The sequence below is a fragment of the Cyanistes caeruleus genome, chromosome 6 (genome assembly GCF_971803275.1).
Source record: "Cyanistes caeruleus chromosome 6, bCyaCae1.hap1.1, whole genome shotgun sequence".
In the NCBI taxonomy this organism is placed as follows: Eukaryota; Metazoa; Chordata; class Aves; order Passeriformes; family Paridae; genus Cyanistes; species Cyanistes caeruleus.
Window position 1 is genome coordinate 32350470 of NC_141706.1, and position 21508 is coordinate 32371977.

At 39.7% G+C, this 21508-nt stretch overlaps 1 protein-coding gene across 2 annotated transcripts in view; it reads right to left on the minus strand.

Moving 5' to 3' along the window:
* Positions 1–618: 618 nt before the first annotated feature.
* Positions 619–21508, minus strand: part of LOC111930228 (cytosolic phospholipase A2 epsilon-like) — a 35106-nt gene continuing 14216 nt past the window's right edge. The window contains exons 4-21 of one of the 2 annotated variants that reach the window (XM_023928188.2): positions 20106–20242; positions 16751–16882; positions 15630–15670; positions 15160–15202; positions 14348–14411; positions 13515–13678; positions 13152–13244; positions 12596–12633; positions 11818–11953; positions 10199–10335; positions 9535–9757; positions 8026–8140; positions 7379–7516; positions 4268–4375; positions 3202–3393; positions 2643–2809; positions 1312–1498; positions 619–1069 (exon numbers count right to left, since the gene is read on the minus strand). In XM_023928188.2, the coding sequence (XP_023783956.2) occupies positions 861–1069; positions 1312–1498; positions 2643–2809; positions 3202–3393; positions 4268–4375; positions 7379–7516; positions 8026–8140; positions 9535–9757; positions 10199–10335; positions 11818–11953; positions 12596–12633; positions 13152–13244; positions 13515–13678; positions 14348–14411; positions 15160–15202; positions 15630–15670; positions 16751–16882; positions 20106–20242 (2324 nt within the window). In that variant the 3' untranslated portion in view covers positions 619–860. The remainder of the gene's footprint in view (positions 1070–1311; positions 1499–2642; positions 2810–3201; positions 3394–4267; positions 4376–7378; positions 7517–8025; positions 8141–9534; positions 9758–10198; positions 10336–11817; positions 11954–12595; positions 12634–13151; positions 13245–13514; positions 13679–14347; positions 14412–15159; positions 15203–15629; positions 15671–16750; positions 16883–20105; positions 20243–21508) is intronic. The other variant, XM_086891763.1, reaches the window with a different exon arrangement.

Below are 21508 nucleotides of genomic sequence, written 5' to 3' on the forward strand. Positions count from 1 at the left end.
TTAGCTTACCTTCTCACCACAAAACCTATCTCTCAGCTTTTGATGTTTTAATTCTCACAGTATCCCATCTTATAATAACAAGAAATAGTATTAAAACCACTGAAATTAACAGGACATGGATACTGAACTGGATCATCTAAATACAATGAATGTTCAGTGGAAAGTGGAACCGTGGATTAGATAGTTATACCTGCACTGGAAGAGCTGATCCTGACTCACAATATGGCTTGAAACAGTAGTTTCCAAGAGATTTTCAAAAACTAAATACTGCTGGTGTAATAAAACTTTAACATTTAGAAATATAGAAAATGTGTATTTTTCATGGGAAGTCTCAGATTATCTTTTATGTTTAGCTTGGCATGTTATTTCTAGAAAAAATTTCTTTCTGACAATATAAGAAAATATAGATTTCATGTTCTTTGAAACTGTCCACATTTATCATGTATTTTTCTGTTGCACTAGATTTGGAATAAATTAAATATCTGTAGCTCATTTTTCTTCACATACAGTTTTTAGTAGCATAACAAATTTTGAATCTGTCCCAGATTTGTGCATTTAAAAAACTTTTCAATAAACTCAATGTTTTCTGACCTTAAATTTACTGCACATACACATATATGCATGAAAAAGTTCGTCAGCTTTATTTATTTAAATAAATAAAGCACAAGTCTAATCATTATTTTGTTTGATTGGCTGATCCAGCATCACCGTGTGTTAGAGAGGAAAACCACAGCCTAGACAAGTCTTTGCTTTCCAAAGTCTACTATGCTCATTTTCAGACAGCTCTTGATGATTCTCCAGAGAAGGAAAAAAACAAAAACAAAAACATGCAGATATCTTTCTGAAACTCAGGTGAGTGTTTATTTTTTGTGCTGTCTTTTCTGCTCTATGGCTGAATTCAAAGCCTGAAGGATCAGATGTTGGTTGTTCTGAATGTTGTAGCTGGTCAGTTCTATCAACTTGTCAAACTCCTCCTCTGTGTAGGTAAAACTGTTTAAGCAGTAGGGGGAAAAAATGGTGGAAACATCCACATTGCCCTGTGCCATCTCAGCAGGGCTGCGCTCCACACCTAAATAAAGAAAAATAAAATAAAGAAAATAAAAAAATAAATAAAGAAAAATCATCAGTAGGGTATAGATATGGGTCCACCTCCCACTTTCCAGGTGGGGCACAGGGTTACTCCTAGCTCCCTTGGCATTTGCATCACTCTCCCATGGGAGGCACAGCAGGGGAGGGAGGAGACCACGCCACACCATGTCTCACATCCCACAAAGGGCTGCCAGGTGGTGTGAGGACCATCCCATGGCTTACCAGGCTCTTTGTATTTTCTGAAGGAGTCATTCACCAGTGGGAAAAACACCACAGTCGGTGCCTCTGGGGTCTCTCTCTCTTCAAAGAGGTAGCACTCCTTTAGATTTTTCTTCTCCTCTTCACTCATGTGGATTTTGGGAAATGGGATTCCCTGCTTTTGAAAGTATTTGGAGGCTTCTTCCAAAGGCTGAATTCAGTCAGAAAAGAAGAAAATGTCAGAAATCCTGCCTTTTCCACCACTTTTCCTAATGCATCCATCAAAAGATCTTCACAAAGATTTGGGAGCAGGGTTCACTCTCAATATTTCTTCTGTTCTTGTCTCTTACATGAAATATTAAGTGCTATTAACAGAACAATTCAAGACTCAGCCTCCAACTTGTACTCCTGATTGGTGTTCTACCTTCTCCTCATTAGCCTTTATAAGATAGGTAAAATGTCCATGACTATGGGAAGGGTGGCCTAGCAGCTTAGGATATGGAAAAATGCCTCTTCTGGAGAAAATACTGAAACAAGTAGAATGGACAAGAATCAGAAATAGTGAAGTTTTTGAATTAAAAATTAAATTTTTTTTTTACTTGGCTTAAAGTATTTAAAAGCCTCTGTCCTAGATGTCTTAGGATGATTCTGAGAAGTGATGTAAGTAAACAGCAATCTGGGACCAAATATCACCTTAACTGAAATGTTAATCTTGCACGTGAGTTAGCAATTTTTGAAAGCAGGATTTTGCTTCCTGAGTCTGGTTGGCATGTATGAGAATTTTAGTTCTCAAGAATTTCTGTCTTAACTATATCTAGTACCAGGAATTATAGACCAGGTTATTAGTATTTGAGAGAGGAAATATTGTCAAGGGACAATTCTTTTCCACAGTTTCAAACAAGAACAAAAAAAAATCCCATTACTGTTCTAAGGAGGACTGGACAAAACATTTCTAATTATACTACATGTGGATAATTTTATATAAACATCACAACACAACCATAATGAGTTCATCAGTGGTGGTAACTAGTACCAGATAAACACTCCATGTGAATGTAATCTAGATAGCCAAATGGAGATCACAGGAGCACACATGTCTAAGAGATAGCATTTAATAAATAAATGCTATTAAATAAAACTAAATAAAATGTTTAGAAATCTGATATTACTTCTGTTCTCAGGAGATTTACCAGCATCACTTGCACGACCTAAGCATCTGCACAGGGAGCTGTAGACCAAGTATCCTTTTTTCCCAGAATCAGTTTGTTCTACATAAATTATTCTGAATTTTTAGGAGTTAAGGAGGGCTAAAAGGCAGCAGCTGTGTATCAAAGAAAACAGAGCGCTTTTCACACCGAGGTCTGTGATCCAGAAGAGTAGTTTAAGTGCAGCACAACATCCACTTTCCTTTCTGGCCTCATGAGTGGTGGATAGCTAATGTCGATGTATCCCGCTGTGTCTGCCAGGCACATGAACTCTGCTGTTTCTGTCAGCTGGTTGGGAAAATGCTCTAGTATGGTATCTGAAAGGAAATATTTATGATGAGTGATTCACTGAAGAAACAGTACATCTGTTGTTTGACTAATAAGGAAAATTAGGAAAAATGACAGTTCTCCATTACACTGACTTTTCCAAAAAGACCCTGATGCACTACAGATGTTCAGCCTTCACACATAAAAGAAAGGCCTGTTCAAGGTAAGAAGAGAGTTCTTTCATTTCTCATGTTGCTATTCTACATGAGGAGCAATTTTCTTTCCCTGGAGTCAAGGAAATTCCTGAAACTGATTTGACTGTACAAAATTTACATCGCTATCTTGAAATATTCATTTCCAAATTTTCATCATCTGCCCTCTCTTCACTGATGAAAACACCAACCATCTAAGACAGCAAAAAATTATATTCTAGGATGTTTACCTTTCCATATACAGAAATTTTTGCTCTGAAGATATTCATTGTGCAGCTGGAACCCCTTCAGGAAGTTGTAGAACTTGGAAACCATCACCCGCTCTGTCAGGATCTGCCGAAGGATGCCCATGATGCCACATTCAGGGGTGACCAAGTAAGTCTCCAACTCATGTCTCCTGTCTGATGAAGAAGACTCTTCTCCTGAAAGATAGAGGAGGTGAACAAATTGTTGCTTTGATACAGTTCTTTTCAATACTTAAAATAACAGAAGGTATCTCATGTTAGCTAGGGAAAAGAAGATACTAATAGGACACTGCAAAATACAGAGAAATCAATGTCAAAATAGGAACAAGAAGAAAATTAATCTTCAGTAAAGCCTATTCCATGAGAAACAGAGTGGCAACAAACTTGCTAAAACTGGAAAAAGTGATCCATTCTTTGACAGAACTCACAGATCGATTCCCTGTGCGAAGGTTAGGGTAGGTTCAGAATCTGGACCTGTTCCTTTCAAAATTAATATAAAATCAGCTTTGGGGGGGTACAAAAATAAAATCTGTCAGGAGACAGACATCCACAAAAGTACAGAGAACCTCATGAGATTGAGAGGAGAGTCAATGACTCTATCACATGATTTATTTAGCTTAGGGCTTTGCAAAACTTCCATGGAGAATATGATAGAAACCCATAAACCAAATTCACGAACTGCCTTTGAACACAGGAAGGATAACCAAGGCCTCTTAGAAAAACACAGGTTTACAACAAATCAAAGAAAATTGAAATGGAGTTTCATGTAATCGAAGTCTTCAACAACAGTGTATGAAAAGCACCAGCTGCTGAGGCAGACAGAGAGCACAGCACTGAGGTGTTCATTACCATACGGAGGCTCACCAAAGGGCCCCTGGCAAAGACAATCTGTTTAAAACCTTCAGTAGTTTTATATTTACATAAATTCAGAGAGATTAATGGAAATAATATTTCTATGAATAAATTCAGAGAGGAAACTTAGTTCAATACAGCTGACAACATGAAGCCTCTGGATTTATGAGGGACCAGGTGAAGCAGAAACATAACTGACCAATATCAACAGTGCTGTGTTGGGTACACCTCAGTGAGCGTCTTTGTGTGGGATCCGACGAATGCCAGGCATCCAAGAGGTTGTAGGAGAAAACATTGCTCCATAGGCCTGTGCAATGGTAGAGAGCAGAGAAACTTCTTCAGAAACATTCTAATGGAAAATATCCCTTTAAACAAACAATCTTTAAGCTTTGCAAGGGGTATTGGAAAGCCCCGAGGTTTCCAAATGATCACCAAAAACTATATTAAGTTCTTTTCAGCAACTAGCATTCTGTCCTCAAGGAGGAGCCTAAATAGTTTAAAACATTGTGTGAGGCCTTCAGCCACTGTAATTCATTGCCACATAAAAACCAACATTTTCCATCCCATAAGCAACTGTCCTAAGAGAGCAAAACCAGGCCATTTCCTATAAAATAGGGGTCTGGTCTACAAAATGTATCATATACAAGTGGATACTCAGTCAAAGGCTTGGAAGCTGCTCCTGGACAGTTAAGAATCAAATGGTTAGAGAACAGTCTGGGATAGCCTGCAGAAAAGTCCTCTAGATACAAGACATCGTTGCTATCCCTCTAAAATTACTCTCTGCACAAGGTCTTTTGAGGGACATCCTTCTTCTTCTATTTGTTAATATCATTCCCATAGTGTTTCTCCCACTTTTTCCACCCCATGTAAAAGAACATCTAAAAATGTCTCCACAGTGCAGAAATCTCCAAGAGTCTCTTTTATTTTGAAAAGTATCTCTTCCTCCACAGCTCTGTCACAGGCCCCAAGAGGAACTCTACCAGAGAAGGCAATTCTGTGCTTTGTGTTGAAAATCTCTACCACTGAAAGCTTTGCAAAAGCCATACATTGTACGGGATGCAATAACTTGAGTTGTACAATAAAATAATTATTCATCCCATAAATTATTAACAGAAATACAATTCCCTTTAAAACATGGCTTGTTTCTAGAGTGGGACCTAAAAAAGCCAAAAAAAACCAAAGCCTTCTGTTTTACAGGAAGTCCTTGTAAAAATAGACTCACTTAGGAAATATTAGAAATGCATAATCAAGAAATCAGATTGGGCCTCTCTGGATCTACACTTAGCTGTCAAGCAGAGTTCATTTGCATATAATTACTAGCCAGTTTCTGCCAAGACAACCTCATCTCCCAGCAGCTTGAGAAGTTTCTGTCCAACCCTGCCTTGAGAAGACAACTCCTCTGGTTTCTCCTGTCTTGGAGTCTTCTCGCTCTGAAACTCTTCCGGTTCCCTCAGCCCTAGGAGTTATACACTGTTCCTGCATTTTAATGACTCTCCAACATTGTTGTCTCCTCAGAACTTGTTTATAATAACATAGCAACGTTGCCCTAACCTCTTGCACTGAATTTTCTTTGTACCTATACTGGCTGAAGTAAGAACTGTGAAAGGATGGTATCTTACTAAGCTACAGAGTTGGAGAGAGTAAAGAAGCTGTTATGAACCCCAGCCTTTCTTCTGGAAACCTGAGGGTCATGTATCCCCATAACTCATCCAGTCTTTTCATCTCTAGCTGAAAAGTTCTTTCCTCTCCCTGCAATCTTTAAACTACCAACCCATAACTAACAGCACATTTTGGTAGTAACCCAAGAGGGCATTGCATGTGGTATCACTAGATGGCAACATTGCTTTAACTCTCCACCTTATCCTTTATAAAGGTCCCCCCGTGGCTGTGGGATCACCAGGCTCGGGTGCTAAGGCTGAGAACAGAGCTCAGCCCAGGCTGGATATGTTGGGTGTGCTTGCTACCTGGTCACCTTGGTATGAGCACACTGCCCCGCTGCTGTTGAGGAGCTGCAATGGAGGCACAACATGCTCAGAAGAAGGCTCTGTAGTCCCACCTAGCTCTGTAGCCCACCTCCTACCTCTAATAGCATAGTGCTTAATGGAAGAGTAAAAGAAAAAGGGAAGAAGGCATCTCTTCTCCAGTGTACTCTCCAGCATCTCAGTCTCCTGGATTTAGGATTTCTAGTACTGGCTGCATTTGAACTACTGTGTTTCAGAGCCACCAGTGGGATTTACTGTGCATCAGTTTCTCCTGCCCTTTTCAGATCTATTTATACTCTTGCATCCTGTGTTTTCTTCTGACTTTTCCCTCAGACAACTTTTTCCTTAACTCATGACATCACTGAAAGCTCTTAGCATAGCTAATAAAGCTGTGACATTTAGTGCTTGTGTGACTGAGCACAATCTTTTGTTTCTTATGCCTAACCGTTGTCTCATGTTTTGAACACTATGATTCTGGACTCCTCTTGCAAAATACAGACATTTACAGCTTCTCTGAATACCAAATTAGGAATACCATGTGGTGTTTCTGGCTATATGAATTTTTCACTTTACAAATTAACCATTTTTCACCTGTATCCTTGGTGTCCTGTTGTGCCTTGTGTTTATTTACATGTATAATATCTGTTTGATAGCAGATGACCTTGTCTGCAGACAACTTTACCCCAGAGAACCAACATACAAAGAGGTGTGCTAGAGAGTTCCAGTATTAAGCAACATTAAAACAAGAATTGCATAAAACCTGCAAAACTGTTTCTCATTTATTACTGGGTGCTACCCAATTTCCTGAATTAAGAATGATAAATTTCAATTATTTATCATGGTAGTAAAATTACAAAGAATACTATTAAACTTGCAAAAGTATCAGTAGCAGTTCACAAAACTATCCTAAATTTCCATATTTTATAATAAAGTCAGTAACAACACTGCTTTGGCATCTAAGATCATGCCATTCATAGATAAATTTGATTTAAATATTTTGGTTTCAAAATACAAATATTTTTCATGTGGAGCTCTTTTGCTGGTTGGTTCAGAATGAACCTAACCTCTTCAAGCAGCCCTGAAACTTCAGGCATGAGCATCACTATTCAAGACAAAAGCAACAGTGAGTAGTGCAGTTTGAAGCTTCCTCTCAGCACTTTTAGCCCATCTCCATTGTCTAAGAAAGTCAGAAGCAAGAACAACATGGTGTCCAGTTGGTTTCAGTCCTGCATGATGCAGAGCACTGGTTGTGATATGCAGGGTTTGCATTATATTGAAAATAAAGTACATATTTATGCAATTCAAATATTTGCAATAGAGCACATTACCTTTCATGAAGCAGATTCGGGACTCAGGAAGCTTCTTCATCAGGCGACCCATGAAGAACTCACTGCCAAAATCCTCTGCACGAATGAAGGCACCATATTTCAAGAACCCAACCTCATAAGGGGTGAACTCCACCCATTCTGCAGAGACATAAAACAAACTTTTAGATCTTAATCTTATCCCTACTTCCCTGCTGGAAGGGCTATGAAAAGGCAAAAAGACAGCTGCAGGATAAACCTGACCACAGACTGGCCTTCCTCAGGGTAAAGAGTTATCATTCAACTGGTGTCAGCCACTCATCAGTAATGCTTCGCAGTGTTGTTCATCCAGAACTTTCCAATGACCCTCTCCAGAGAGAATATAAGTGTAATTTATGCCAAGAGGGGTCAGCCTGAGTTACCCTACATGTGGAGCTAAGGCTTGTGAGTACCTTGTCTGTCCTTAAACACCTTCCCAAGAATTCTCCTGCCCCATAGAAGATAAGTTCCTCCCATAGCCTAAGCATAAAGTCTGGAAATGGAAGAAGAAGTTAGGGAGGAAAAGAAACTGTTTGTAAATGCTATGGGTCAGCTGTAGAAGAGGTTGAAGTAGATAATGCAGATAGTTTAAAATGATAGTTTAAACCAAATAAGCCCATTTTTGCCATCACCTTTGAACTCTGAAAGGCTGTAATCTTCTTTGATGTTGAGGATCATGTAGATAGGTAGGGGATTTTGACCCTGACTCAATGCCTCTTGCTCATCTGAGAGCCTGTGGTTATTTTTCTGTGAATTGACAAAAGACAAAGAGCAAAATCAAGGGACCTTCTTGGCACAGTATATGGGCTTCCAAGAGTACAGCAGAATACTGTTTCCTTCTTGATTTTGCTATTCTTTTGACTCATTTTGCGTCCAAACATTTTTCTAACAAAGGAGTGATCTACATATTTACACATCCACACACGCTTGTTTAATTACAGGCAGTGTTGTAGGATGCTTTTTGAAAAAATGGTCTCCTTTCTCATAAATACATCCACTTTACACAGAAATTTGTTCTCACAGGGATGAACAGAGTAAAATAAACCAAGAACATGACTCTTTAGTTAGACTAACTACTCGTAATTGTAGAAGGAGACACAGGTCTTCTGCTCTGCAGAAGCCCCTTCAGCTGCTAATTATGCATTAAGAGACACATGGGACAAAACTCTCAACGAGTTTGCAGACAACACTAATCTTAGTGGGAGCTGATGATCTGCTGGAAAGCAGGAAGGCTCTGCAGGGGGATCTGGACAGGCTGGATCAATGGGCCAAGGCCACTGTATAAGGTTCAATAAGGCCAAGTGCCAGATCCTACATTTAGGTCACAACAGCCCCAGGAAGCAATACAGGCTGGGGGAAGGGAGGCTGTAAAGCTGCCCAGCACAAAAGGACCTGGGGGTGCTGGTCAGCAGCTGAACATGATCCAGGTGGCCAAGAAGGCCAATGGCATCCTGGCCTGTATCAGCAGTAGTAGGAGGACTAGGGCAGTGATTGTTCCCCTGTACTCAGCACTGGTGAGGACACACCTCATGTGCTCTGTCCAGTTTTGGGCCCCACACTATATGAAAAATATTGAGGTGCAGGAGCATGTCCAGAGAAGGACATGGAGCAAAGGCAATGGAGCTGGGAAACTGTCTAGAAAAAAAGTCTTACAAGGAACAGCTGAAGGACATGGCGTTGTGTAGCCTGGAGAAAAGGAGTCACAGGGGAGACCTTATCACTCTCTACAACTTCCTGAAAGGAAGACAAGTGGGGATTGGTCTCTTCCAAGCAACAAGTGATAAGACAAGAGGAAATGGACTTCAGCTGTGCCCAAAGAGGTTTAAATTGAATATTAGGAAAAATTTCTTCACTGGTCAGCATTGGAACAGGTTCCCTAGGGAAGTGGTGGAATCACCATCTGTGAAAGTGTTTGAAACTTGCGCAGGTGTGGCATCTGGGGACATGGGTTAGTGGTGAACAAGATAGTGATGGGATAATGATTGGACATAGAGGCCTTTCCAACCTTAACAATTCTAAAACCCATTTGTTAATCAGCAGAAATCATCAGCTGGATAATGCTGGCATGCTCTCAGGCATCTGTCCCTGGAGCTTCATACAATAGGATTCAGTATCTAGAGAAAATATAGGAAAAACGCTACCCCATCATCTAAGGCTTTTTCCAGCAGAAGGCTCCAAAAATCAACACTAGAGATCTGGTATCCCTCTTGCTTCCTCAGTTTTAGCTCCTTTGCATAGTATTTCAAGTTCTCCAGGGAAAAGCAGCTTAGCTTGCACTTGGTCATATGTCTGCGAACTTCACTGATCGGTATTGATAGATCCTTGTGTGACCAGTCAGCACTCTGATACAAATGTGACAAAGTCCTGGGGGAAAGAAATGAAGTGCACTGTCATATGCAGAGAAACTTTCACTTTTTAGACTTAGATTTAAGGTCCACATCAAATGAACTAGCTGAGTTTCTTTAAAAGCCTCTTTTGGGCTTAGTTTATTGTTGAAAAGATTTTTTGATTTAGAGTTTCCCAAATCACTAGTGAAACTTGAGGACTTGAAAAAAGCCCCTCCTTGCTACTAAGGTTTATGCACAAGGCTGTGATTTGCACCCCAGTGACTCAGTAGGAAAGACCCTAGAGCTGAAACAAAGAATCAAGGAAAATTCACTGGCTTGGGAAATGTGCTCCTAATGCGGGAATAAAAAATGTTCAAAACTGAAGCAGTACACCTTTCTTTACAAAAATGAAGAGTAAGTATCTTGCACAGCAGACTACAGAGGTGATGAGAGATGTTTTTGTTTGGGATGTCCTTACCATGTTGAACCAGATGACCCAGTGATGTATGAAATGGCATCCAAGAGACCCAGCTTTTGAAGACCCAACAGGTTGCCTAACAGAGATGTCAGAGCCCGGGTGCCACCTCCTGTTGTCATCACTGCTACAACTGGTACCTGTTTAATCATCAACACAACAGTGGTAAGCAACACTTTGTTTACCCACACAAATGATCAGTGCTGAGTGAAATGTAGCATGATAGCCCCACAGAGAATTCCAACATTTCACCATCTCCCCAAGCATAGAAGAAAAATAATGAAAACTGTGTTTTGCACAGGACAAAAAAACCAAACCAAACGAACTAATATTGAGGATTTTGATCAAAATCAATCATTTTCATTGTAGATTTTTACATGCTGGTTTATCAAAACTTATCGTTCCAAGGCATTTCAATATTAGACTGCATTTTCTGCAGCAAAACATCTTCTCTTGAGAGGTCTATTTTGATAACAAGCAGAGCTCATCCTCTATGTAAGTCAAGCATAATAGCTAGATTACATTTCCTACAAAGTACCTAGAGTATATGTAATGCAGTGATAAAGCCTAATTGTATGGAAATATAAAATGTGTTACAGGAAGACAGATTTCACTAAGAAATCCACTGGGAGAAGATGAGCCCACTGACATTTTCCACATTTCCAGGCAATTGCATCAAAGAAAGACTCAACAGTTTCCTGATTCAAATCGAACATTTCAGGTCAAAGCAAAGTATTCTAATTTGGATTTACCTGACTATAAGGAAATATTCTCTTGCTGGAAAATCTGAAAATAATAGTTAGAAGTACTTCCCCTAAAAATTCTTATACTTGAGAAACTGCTGGGTTTTTTTCATTGAAACTATTGTGCCAATGAGAGACAATGTAATATGATCAGTTTGTGAGCAGAGGCATAATTTATAATATCTAAAACCATGCTGTCATATATTACCTAATATGCCTTTGGTCCACCTGTCCTGAACAAAGGAGAAAACACAGGTGAAAAAAATTTAACCTGCTCTCAAGTTAGTTCTTCATTTCTCAAGCTCCTGATCACAGACCATGCTCTCTCCCTAAAGCACCAACCATCCCCACGCTAGCATGGACATTAAAAAATATGAACCCTAGCTCAGACAAGCAGATTAGAGAAAAAGTATTGAATGTCTTTGTTTTATTTGAGGAACTACAGGTGAGATGATGAGCACCAGAGGAGAGTCTATAATAGGTCACTTTCTCATCAGCCAGTATTATGCATCACTTTAACTGTTAGATTTTCTCCCTCCAAAAATCTGATAAAATACCTTATGAGGTCTTGGTGATTGAATGATCAGCTAAAACATTCGGACTATCCAGGTCTATAATGCACAGATGGAAAAGAAATAGAGAAAAAAAATTCTGATTTATGGCATTATGCTTTCTGAAGAAACGTGTATCAAGAGGGTTTGATACTATCCTGGCTCTCACATTGCTTCATCTAAAGTAGAAAATGTAGAAACTCATTCCTCAATGCTTTATATGATGCAGTGAATGTATCAGGGCTAGTTAAGGAACAATATGCAAAAAACTACAAGCATGACATTCCTGTTACACAGTATGTTACAGTCCCTGTGGTCCTCCCCATACCTCATGATCTTGTAGGTCTTGTTCTAAATGTAGCGCTTTTTTCAGAGCAGATGCCACAAACTTCTTCCTTTTCTGTAGGAAATTTTTCTCCTCCGTACATAGATCAAACTCCAAGCGAACATCTAAGTTTCTGGACCTCAAACAAAGTCCAGGGTTAAACAGGGTGTGCACAATCATTTAAAATTAATATCTGGATGCTTGCTTAAAAGTTGAAAATCTATTATGAGGCTTACAAAAGCTGCTACTGCGGCCCCACAAAAGTACATCGCAGATAGTATAGATAAGGTAAAGAAAAGGCTGATGAACTGCAAAATGTAGCAAAATCTTACAGAAAGAAATATTCTTTATTACTACACTGATTATCAGGAAGTGTCTAACATAAATACTACAATCCATATAGGGATACTACAAACAGTGGAATGTTTAGGATTTCTTGCCTCAAGACCACCAGATTTTATAAATACGAATACTCTGTATTTTTAACAAGTAAGGAAAGGCAAGTAAACACATCTTTTTCTAAATATATAGCTCTACAGATGTTGCAACCAGAAAACATTATTCTCCCCTTCTTAACTGAACTTCTATATAGCAGCATAACAGGAAAATTCACCTAGCACAATTAACCACCTTCTGGACATGGATAATGAACATAGGGTTCATCAATAGGTAAATATAATCATTGACTAAATACTTTCTCCCTTAGTTTCAGAAATAGGTAAGAAGGCAAAAAAATATCTTTTTTTCACAACCACAAAACTCAAAAAACAGAATTTGTTACCAGTCATTTGACTTCACATGTAAATTGACGGTCTCATCCTAGGAAAAAAAAACACCACAATATAAACACTGGAGATCATTTTACATTCTTTCTTTACCATCAGCTCTGAAGCCTTTCTCTTTTTCTAAAAGCCATATTGAACCACAAAGCCATAATAATCAGAAAATCTATCTAAATCTCAAAAGTTCTCCAAGTCCACTTTATTTTCCTTATATTGTTTTATACTAAAGATAAAGAGAGCTGTGTACAGTAAAAACCAACACCAACTCTGCCAGTGTGCTCCATCCTGCCTCATCATTTGCATTTGCTCTGATCCGTGTTAGTGCCTGAGGTGGCCACAGAAATCCCTTTGTCACGTGTTTGGCTGTGATTTCTTTGTTCTGTTTGGTTCATATGAAAACATACAGGTTCATAATGTTAGGAATTATTAGGAAGCTGAGGGCACTAACAATTAAATATCTAAACCCCTATTTCACACTGATCTAATTAACACATACCCACTGATCCTTGGTCTATAGCCCTAATTTGTTTATTCTAAGAAGTTGATATCAATCACCTTTGCTACTGCCACTTTCTCACTGAATGGAAGTGAATCCAGAGGAATAGTGAGGGATGCATGGCAGTCTTTTTTGTCTTCACCTGAAGTACACTGAAAAAGAAATTATAATGTAGAAAAATATTTCATATATACACCATACAAAAGCACTGCTTACAATTTACTTTTTTCAAATGGGGTCCCTTGTACAGCAGTTTTCAAGTTGGCATCTAATATTTGCATGTCTTCAGGGTTACAGTGCTGTTTCAGAGCTGAAGTTCGTGAAAGAGAGCTGTTTACTAAAAATACACTCTTTCCATTTGCCTCAGTCAAGTGCAGAAAACCACAAGTTTACTGTGCTTACTCAAGCTAATGATCACATACCGAGCAGAAATGAGGCTTCTTGTCTGCTAGAGCCATGCACAGCTCTGACAGGCTGTACTTGATATAATGGAAGTTCAGGGGCTTCAGAGGTTGCCAGAAAGAGCCCAGTGACAGGGTCTGGCTCTTCTCATATGATCCCTTCACTGAAAACAAGAAGTCTTTTTCTAGAACAAAAATCCAAACACAGAAAATATATAGAGAAGTTAATGACTATGATCTCAGAAATGGAACACTAAATGGTCTTTCAGAAATTTATATATAAACCATTTAGCAATGCTTCCAAACTCTATTTGTCCAGCAAAAGAACACTACAAGAAATAAAAGAAGAAGAAAAGCAAACAAGCAAATCAAAAACAAACTACAAAACTCCAAAAAGTTTATAAAGCTGCAGTAGTTATTTTAAAAACTCAGACATACAGGCAAATTGGACAAAATGTAAGTTGAGATAGAAATATATATTTTCTTCTACTTTACAGCACTTGTAAGAGTCATTCCTTTCATTTCAAAGTCCAGTTTTTATAATTAGTTAGAAGACTCACTATAATTGTTGAATCTGTGAACCTGCGTATACACTCCTAACCATCCAGTTCCTGTGCTCTAATTGTAAGAATAAAGTAGGAAAATTACCAGATGAGAGAATGAAAGAAAACAAACAAACAAAACCAATGTGCACAGACAAAAATCCAAACAAACAAAAACAAAACAAACTAAAACCAAAAAATAATTTAAAAAACCACATAACAAAAAATAAAAAAAACCCCAAAACAATCAACCAACCAAGAAAAGTCACTTAACCATAAAATAAGGGTTTTGTTTCTAGTTTGAAGTCTAACCTGAAGGCTCTTTCTTTGTCCATCTGTTGTCCACTAGAACTTCCAAGCAGGAAATTTCACGAGACTGTAGCAGGGATGAGCGATGTGAGATTAAAGTATAAAACATCCCATATGTGAGTCACTTTACTGCTACCTGTCATTGGTCACCTGAGTCCCTGGGGTCTGGAAAATAGTCCACCCTGTGTTGGTTAGGCTGATAAGAGAATGGCTTTGGCACTCTGAGAATGTGTCAGGTTTCAAATGAAAGAAAAATTGTTGTGGTGTTTTTGGACAGCACTGGGAAGAAACGGGAATAACAGGGGGGAAAATGGGAGTGTGCTGAGACCTCCTGAGGGTAAACTGATGGGTAGGCCAAATCACAGGGATGTCCTTGCTGCCCTGCTTTGGTGAAGATGGACAGCCAAGTGCTACCTCCTTTAAGTTATGAGTTAAGGGCAGCTGAGAAAGCAATTTCCATACCATCCTGGGGAAGTGGGGAAAGCAGGATGCCTGTGAGGGAGTCACAAAAGAAGTTCCCCAAAGGAATGACACAGTGGCAGTAAGTCAGTGAAAGACCACTTCAGGCTTTGCCAAGAGGCTTGATATCAACCTGTGGTGGTAAACAGGTCTCTGGAGATCCCAAATGACTCTGCAAATTCTTTCCTAACACGTCCTTCCAAGGGGAGCAGCACAACAGGATGGCTACTTGTGTTTGACCCCCATCTCTCTCCCCTTCAGCCTTGCCTGCAGTGGGGTGTTGGGACACCTGCCAGATTCACCATTCCCATTGCTGTCATGACCACAAAGATATAAGAGCAATAGTTTAAAATTACCACTAATACACCATTAGTCACAAGCTTTTCAGGAGGGACTGGACTGAAAGAGAAAAAAGTTGCAATCAGAAGTAGTATCACCTAAATACACTCCTAAATGAACACCAAGGAATAATACTTTCCTTGAAGTTTGTCTTATCATTGACATGTCACTGATTTTTAATTTTAGAAGATATCTGAAATATGTTTGGATTTTTTTTTAATGATTATGGTAAACAATAGTTGTAATAAGCATGATGACCACAGTTCTTACTATCTTCCCTCTTCAAGCAAGTAATAGGAAAAATCAATAACCAGGATGACTCTTGGTAGATAAGGAAGATAGAGTTTTAGCCAATATACAACTAACTTCATTGACACCAGCCATTACTGTCATGATGGGCATTTTAAACTATTTTAGACTAAAGGGTAGTATGTGTTTGACTGTTTACAAAGGGGCACAGCTATGGTTCCGTGTGGGTGTTACTCACATGCTCTCCGATGTAAACTCAACCTCTAGTATCTCCTGTGTCTGTAAAAAAATTAATTTATTATAAGCATCTGAATTAATTTTCTTTCTCATTAGCTATGGCTGTCAATTATTATTCTGGCTTCTGAAAGAGTCCTTCAATCAAATCAAATTTCCTTCCTGCTCCAGGGTATAGTGTGAGGAGTGAAAGCATTTGAATTAGAGTGATTTTGAAAGTGTTCTCCCTCCTTTGTTAACCATCAGTCCTCAGGCCAATCTGCCCTGCTCTGTTTGGTGGTGAGACAGAGTAGAAGGGCAGGCAGTCCTGCAGCATTAACTGTTGGCTTAAAACTGTCTAAAGGCTTGGGTTTTTACCATGTAATGTTATCTGAAGAGGGATACTGCTGTACAGAAGAGGGCATTCTCAGTTCTTCCAATTGAAAGGACTCCTATAACACAGACAACACACTGACCAGAGCCCAGACAAGTTAAGGCAGACTACCTGCTGAAATCACTGTGGAGCTGAAAACCTATACATACCCTATAAGAAAAATCAGTGAAATTGCAAATCTATAGAAGTATCTAAATTGAATAACCACATCCCATGTCGAAGTCATCATGTAGGCGTTCAGGCACACTGAAACAATAAAATAGTTTGAGCAGCTGGCCATCAACTGGTTTTAGCACCTCAGTATGGATCTTTGTATTATCTTCCGGTATATTCAGAAGAATTACGGGGCAAGGAAACCTTTTTTAAGTGAATACTGCCAGAGTATGCCCAAACTCACAAGTGCTTTTGCCAAGAAAAGAAATTCTAACAAAGAAACTTTGTGCAATGGTGATCAAGTTTTGTATTTCCAACAAAACCTATTTGAGCAACAGAGGCAAAAAAGAGGGAAAAAAGGCAACTCTGGTGTCAGAAAAAACACCTGCTAAGAGGTTTGTTGAGCTAGCAAAAGCCTTCAGGATCATGTCCTTGTCTACTTTGCTGATTAAGTTTTGGAAGGTTCTTCACAGGGTATATGAAGTGTATACCAAGAGGAAACAAACTCTCTTACCTACAATTGCTTTAAAAGAACTTACTTAGGAGGTAGTATCAAAAATGTATTTTCTTCCTGTGACCAAGGCAGTTTTATCACTCACCTTTGGATTTAGCTGAAATGTCAAGTGAACAGTTTCTCCAAGCTGGACTTTAGCAACATCAAAGAGAACAGTGAAGAGGAGGTCATCTTGAGTGACAGCATTTTCATCATAGACTTTCATCTCAAGAATATTCTGTGAACAGAGGTACAGAATTAGGATCCTATTTTGAGACCTCACAGAGACACAAGATGATGTGCTCAGCACGTTAAGAAAAACAGAGAAAGAACTGGTAGAAGTGAGAGAGCATGCACAACCTTTGCATCCACACAGAGATGAAGAAAGATATTCTGAACCTAGCACAGAGTTGGGTTTATTGTTGAGTTGTACTTCAGAAAAATTTAAATGACAAAAGCTAGTAGAATCACTGAATATTGAAAAACATGTTTGGCCTCCAGTTTGGTTTGAGGTCACCATTTTTTTCTAAGTTGAAGAAAACCAGCTAGTGGTCAGGACTTTGTTGCTATTGGTAGAATAAAAATCCTTGGATATAAGCAGCAATTAAAATACACTAAGGATGTACCATATAATTACTTCATGGTTGCATAATTTTATCCTGTAAATTCTTAAACAGATCACATGCAGATAATTACCATGTAATCTACAGAAAGTGATATGCTTTTGTTAAATTGCACAAATCCTGTATACATCTCCCTCCTCTGTCACCTGTCTGGATGGACAGAAGGTAACAGCCTCTCCTGTGCCTGATTGGTGGCTAGACATGAGCTGGCTCAGAGATGCCTCTCATAGTGCTGAGCAAGTGAACTTTAACTGCTGTTTTCTCAGTGGGGCAATAATTCAGGCCTCCCTCAATATATGCAGCAGCTCATTTTCATGCAAATTACAGGGAGCACTTATCTCAGATTCTTACTTATGCATCAGATTTAACTGCAACTTGCTAAGAGGCTTGATGTTTATTAAAGGCTCATGGTCTTGCACACAAACACATGGATAAAAGAGATCAAGCACGTGAACTTGCTTGTCTTAGTAGCTCATAATGTATCTCAGGAAAGTCCATACCTAAATGTGGTAAGTGATTGACTAGACATATACACTGAAAGGAAGCCACTCCAGAATCCAACCATTCAATTTTGACATTTATCGTTCTGCAAGAAACTAGCAAGGGAGAGATGGAAACTGAGTTTGCAGTTTACTGTCAGAAGACAGAAATGCTGCTGACCTCTAAGGCCACCTGTGTAAAAGTATCACACTGTGGTCAGCCATTTCCATGACACTTGCTAATAGAAACATACTGTCAAGAGGCAGAGACAAGCAGCCATACCATCTTGGTTTACAGGCCAGCTATAAATAGCCTGTAAAGGATTATGGAAGGTGATGGAGGTGACATGCTTAAAAGCAATAGTCTGCAGTTAGTAGAAGGCAAGCTTGCACTGAAGAGCAGATCAGTTCTGCTAGCTGTGATACTGCAATAGAATATCCTTATTTGGCTTAAATGACTGACTTACTTTCTGCGTGGCTAACTGATTTGCAGTCCCAGTTACTCCCAGCTGGCCAGGAGAGGCATGCACAGGGTGCAGGCTGGCCAAGGGAGATCTCTGGCTGCACCCCTGGGATGCTGTGTAGGAAGCAGCCAGGGGTAACTGGGAAGTTCACTGTTTCTATCTCTTCTGACAGAGAATATGAGGGCAGCATCACTGGGAGCCAGGCAACGAGCAGAGATAGCCCTTGGCAGGGCTGTGTGCCACCAGCTCTGGGAAGGGTCACCCTCCTGGAACTGTGGAAGTTGTACCTAGAGCACAAGCCTGGGAAGCTTTTCTAGCCACCTGTTTGTCAGACATTCATCAAAACAGATGCCTGTCAGTAAACACTGCTCTTCCTGGTAAGAACCAGCACAAACATGCCCAAACAGGCCTTTTCTTCCACAGAACAGTGCATTATATGGTTTTACTGAGCTCTGGCTACCAGAGACTGGGAAGATGAATGCCTCAGCAAAACACAAGACAGGGAAGGAGAAAACAACCAGACCAGCAAACGCTGCTTCTGCTCAGAGGGTAATGAGCACAGGAATTGCTCAAGAGCCTTAACTGCTGAGCTTTGGTTGTCCCAGATCCCCAGGATACATTTTTGCAGCCTACACTCAAGCCACAGCCCCCACCACGCTGCTGTAGCCACACACTGAAAATTACTCCAGCTAATGCCACATGTTTTGTCTCCTGGTGCAAATTTACTGAAAGTAAACATAAGGTCTTTCCAAACACTACTCTTGAAGAACAAGTTGAAGCAGCTTCTGCAGCCAAGATATTTTTTTAGCTGTTCTGTGTGTTACTGCAGTTTTGAAAATCCTTTCAGGAAGAGCAGGTGCTTGTGTGCAAGAGCTGCACATCAGTGGGTGTTTGTTCCCATGCTGCAATGTGTGTCCCATGCCTTTCACCTCAGATAAAACTGCAGGGCTTCATGAAATTGTGCCTCACTGACATTTTGAAAGAGGTTGGAATTTTTTAGGTTTGCAGGGAGAGCACTAGCTGTAGGCAGTGATGGGCAGACATGTGGAAGCTGAAAGCAATACCAAACAGGGCCAGTACCACCTTACTGTGGAAGAAATCCTGAGAACATGTACCATGGGCAACTTCTGCAGTCAAAGGCAAGAGAGATTGTTCACTGGAGACCCTGTGGTGTAGGAACACATTGAGCTATTCCAAATGCTCTTTTGGAGGAGTTTATCAGTTCTTGAGAGAGCCACAGGACTGGCCTGATTATTTGCTGCTGTAGAAAGTCCTGATCTGGCAGCAGCATTAGGAAATGAACAGTGCAAGCTGTAAAGCAGAGACTGACTGCCCCTAATGTGAAGTAAGCTTGGTTTACTTAGCCTACCACTGATCTTTGTGGACTCCTGGACTCTGATGTTGGTGCTGTCTTTTGGAAGGAGAAGATAGTGGGACTTGCAAATCTTCTTAATCTTTAACATTTATCGTCATGATAAAAGTTCATGAAGTTCTCTTTTGCAAAATTCAACTGTTGCTTTGTGACTTTTTTATTTCTGGTCATTACAAAGGAATTGTTAAAAAGTACAGCCCTTTAATGCTTCCACGACCTAGCTCATACATTTCTTTTATGCTATTCAATTTACTCTGTAATTTTCACATGTACTTGTGAAAAGCAGTGATGAAAAATTGACAAGTGATAGAACACTATAGGAAGAGTTATGAAATATCTTTGTTATTTTTTACATATCAGAAAATTAAATTCAATTTTGCTGCTACATTCTACTCCAAATGCCCTTACCAATATTCTCATAGTCCTTCACACATATTTATTTCTATTTTTATTTTGCCCAACACATCGATCACACTATGATGTCTCTGCCCCAAAAGACAAACAAATGCACTCTGCGTCTTACCTTTACTTGGCTCTGGATCCTGAAGCAAAATGTTTCATTCCACACTGGGTCTTTGCAGTTTTTAATGGTTTTGGTCCGGACAGTCTCGGGGGAAGCAGTGGGCAAGGACAGGCTTACATAGCAATCAGTTTGGCTAACTGTATTTGAAAAGATATGTTGTAACTAAGAAATTACTACAAATATCTTAAAGCATAGCCATATAGCACTGAACACATACAGCAAATTGAAAAATTGAGGTGTTTCAAGAACTTTTCTGACAGCTCTTTATTCAAAACCTTTCACTACTGTTTGTTACCTCCTGCAAGTGGGAGCTCAGGTCATGAGATTCAAAGAAATTTCTGCAATAAAGACAACTGGTAAGAAAAGAGTACACAGGGCTAGTTTGACTTAACAAACCCCTTATTGGTACGTCCCCTGTTGGTTGCAAATCAAGAGATTTCTGTGATAGAGAAGTAAAATGCCTATGCATTTTAAGAGAACCTTTTTCAAGAGTAAAATACTTTTTAACCACCTTTCCCATCTGGTCTGCTGCACTCAGATGTCTGCAATCCAGTCCATGTAATGAGCTGACTGTCTCACCCAACGTGTGATCACATCCCTTCACCATGAAAAACAATATGAAAAAAATAGCAGTGCACTTTTATCTTACTGTGATTTAAACTCTGAGCCCTGATAGAGAAGAAAATTCTAATTTCTGAGAAAGGTGGTCATGTGTCAGAAGGTTGCACAGTGAGCTACAAGTATGGCATTAAATCTTGACACACAGGAGTTGTTCTGGGTTTGTTTTGTCTCCAGACCTGTCTGGGTGGGCACAGCTATCACAGAATCATAGAATGGCCTGGGTTGGAAGGGATCTTAAAGACCATCTAGTTCCAACACCCCTGCTGTGGGCAGGGGCACCTCCCACTAGACCAGGTTGTTCTGCATGCTGGGCACTGCCACACGGTGTGGATGAATTGTCTCCTGTGGTTTGCCAGAGTTTCCAGGTGAGTGGCAAGGTGGGCACTTGTATATCTGTGCAACTAACTTTCCCTTTGTGTGTCAGTGTGATATATGTGGAGTATTTGGTGGTGGTTGGGAATCTCTCTGATACTGCTAAGGAGTATCAATCAGAAAATTGATTTTTACCAGGGAGCAATGCAGGGCATTTGCTCCTAAGAGCATAAAAGAGTTGATGCCTCATGAACCCATGGTAACAAACTGGGACCCTGACAATATAGTGAGGAATGGTGGGGCTCAGTATCCCTACACGGTCAAACACCCTTTCCAACCCTCCCATTTTGAGCAAATCTGCTGTCCTTTCTAGGGAATTGATATTCCTTTTGTCTTCTGGGCAACTACAGCTGTCTCCAGCTCTAAGAACTTGTTGTGTATTTACAGTATAGCTCAGATTTGGGTAAAAT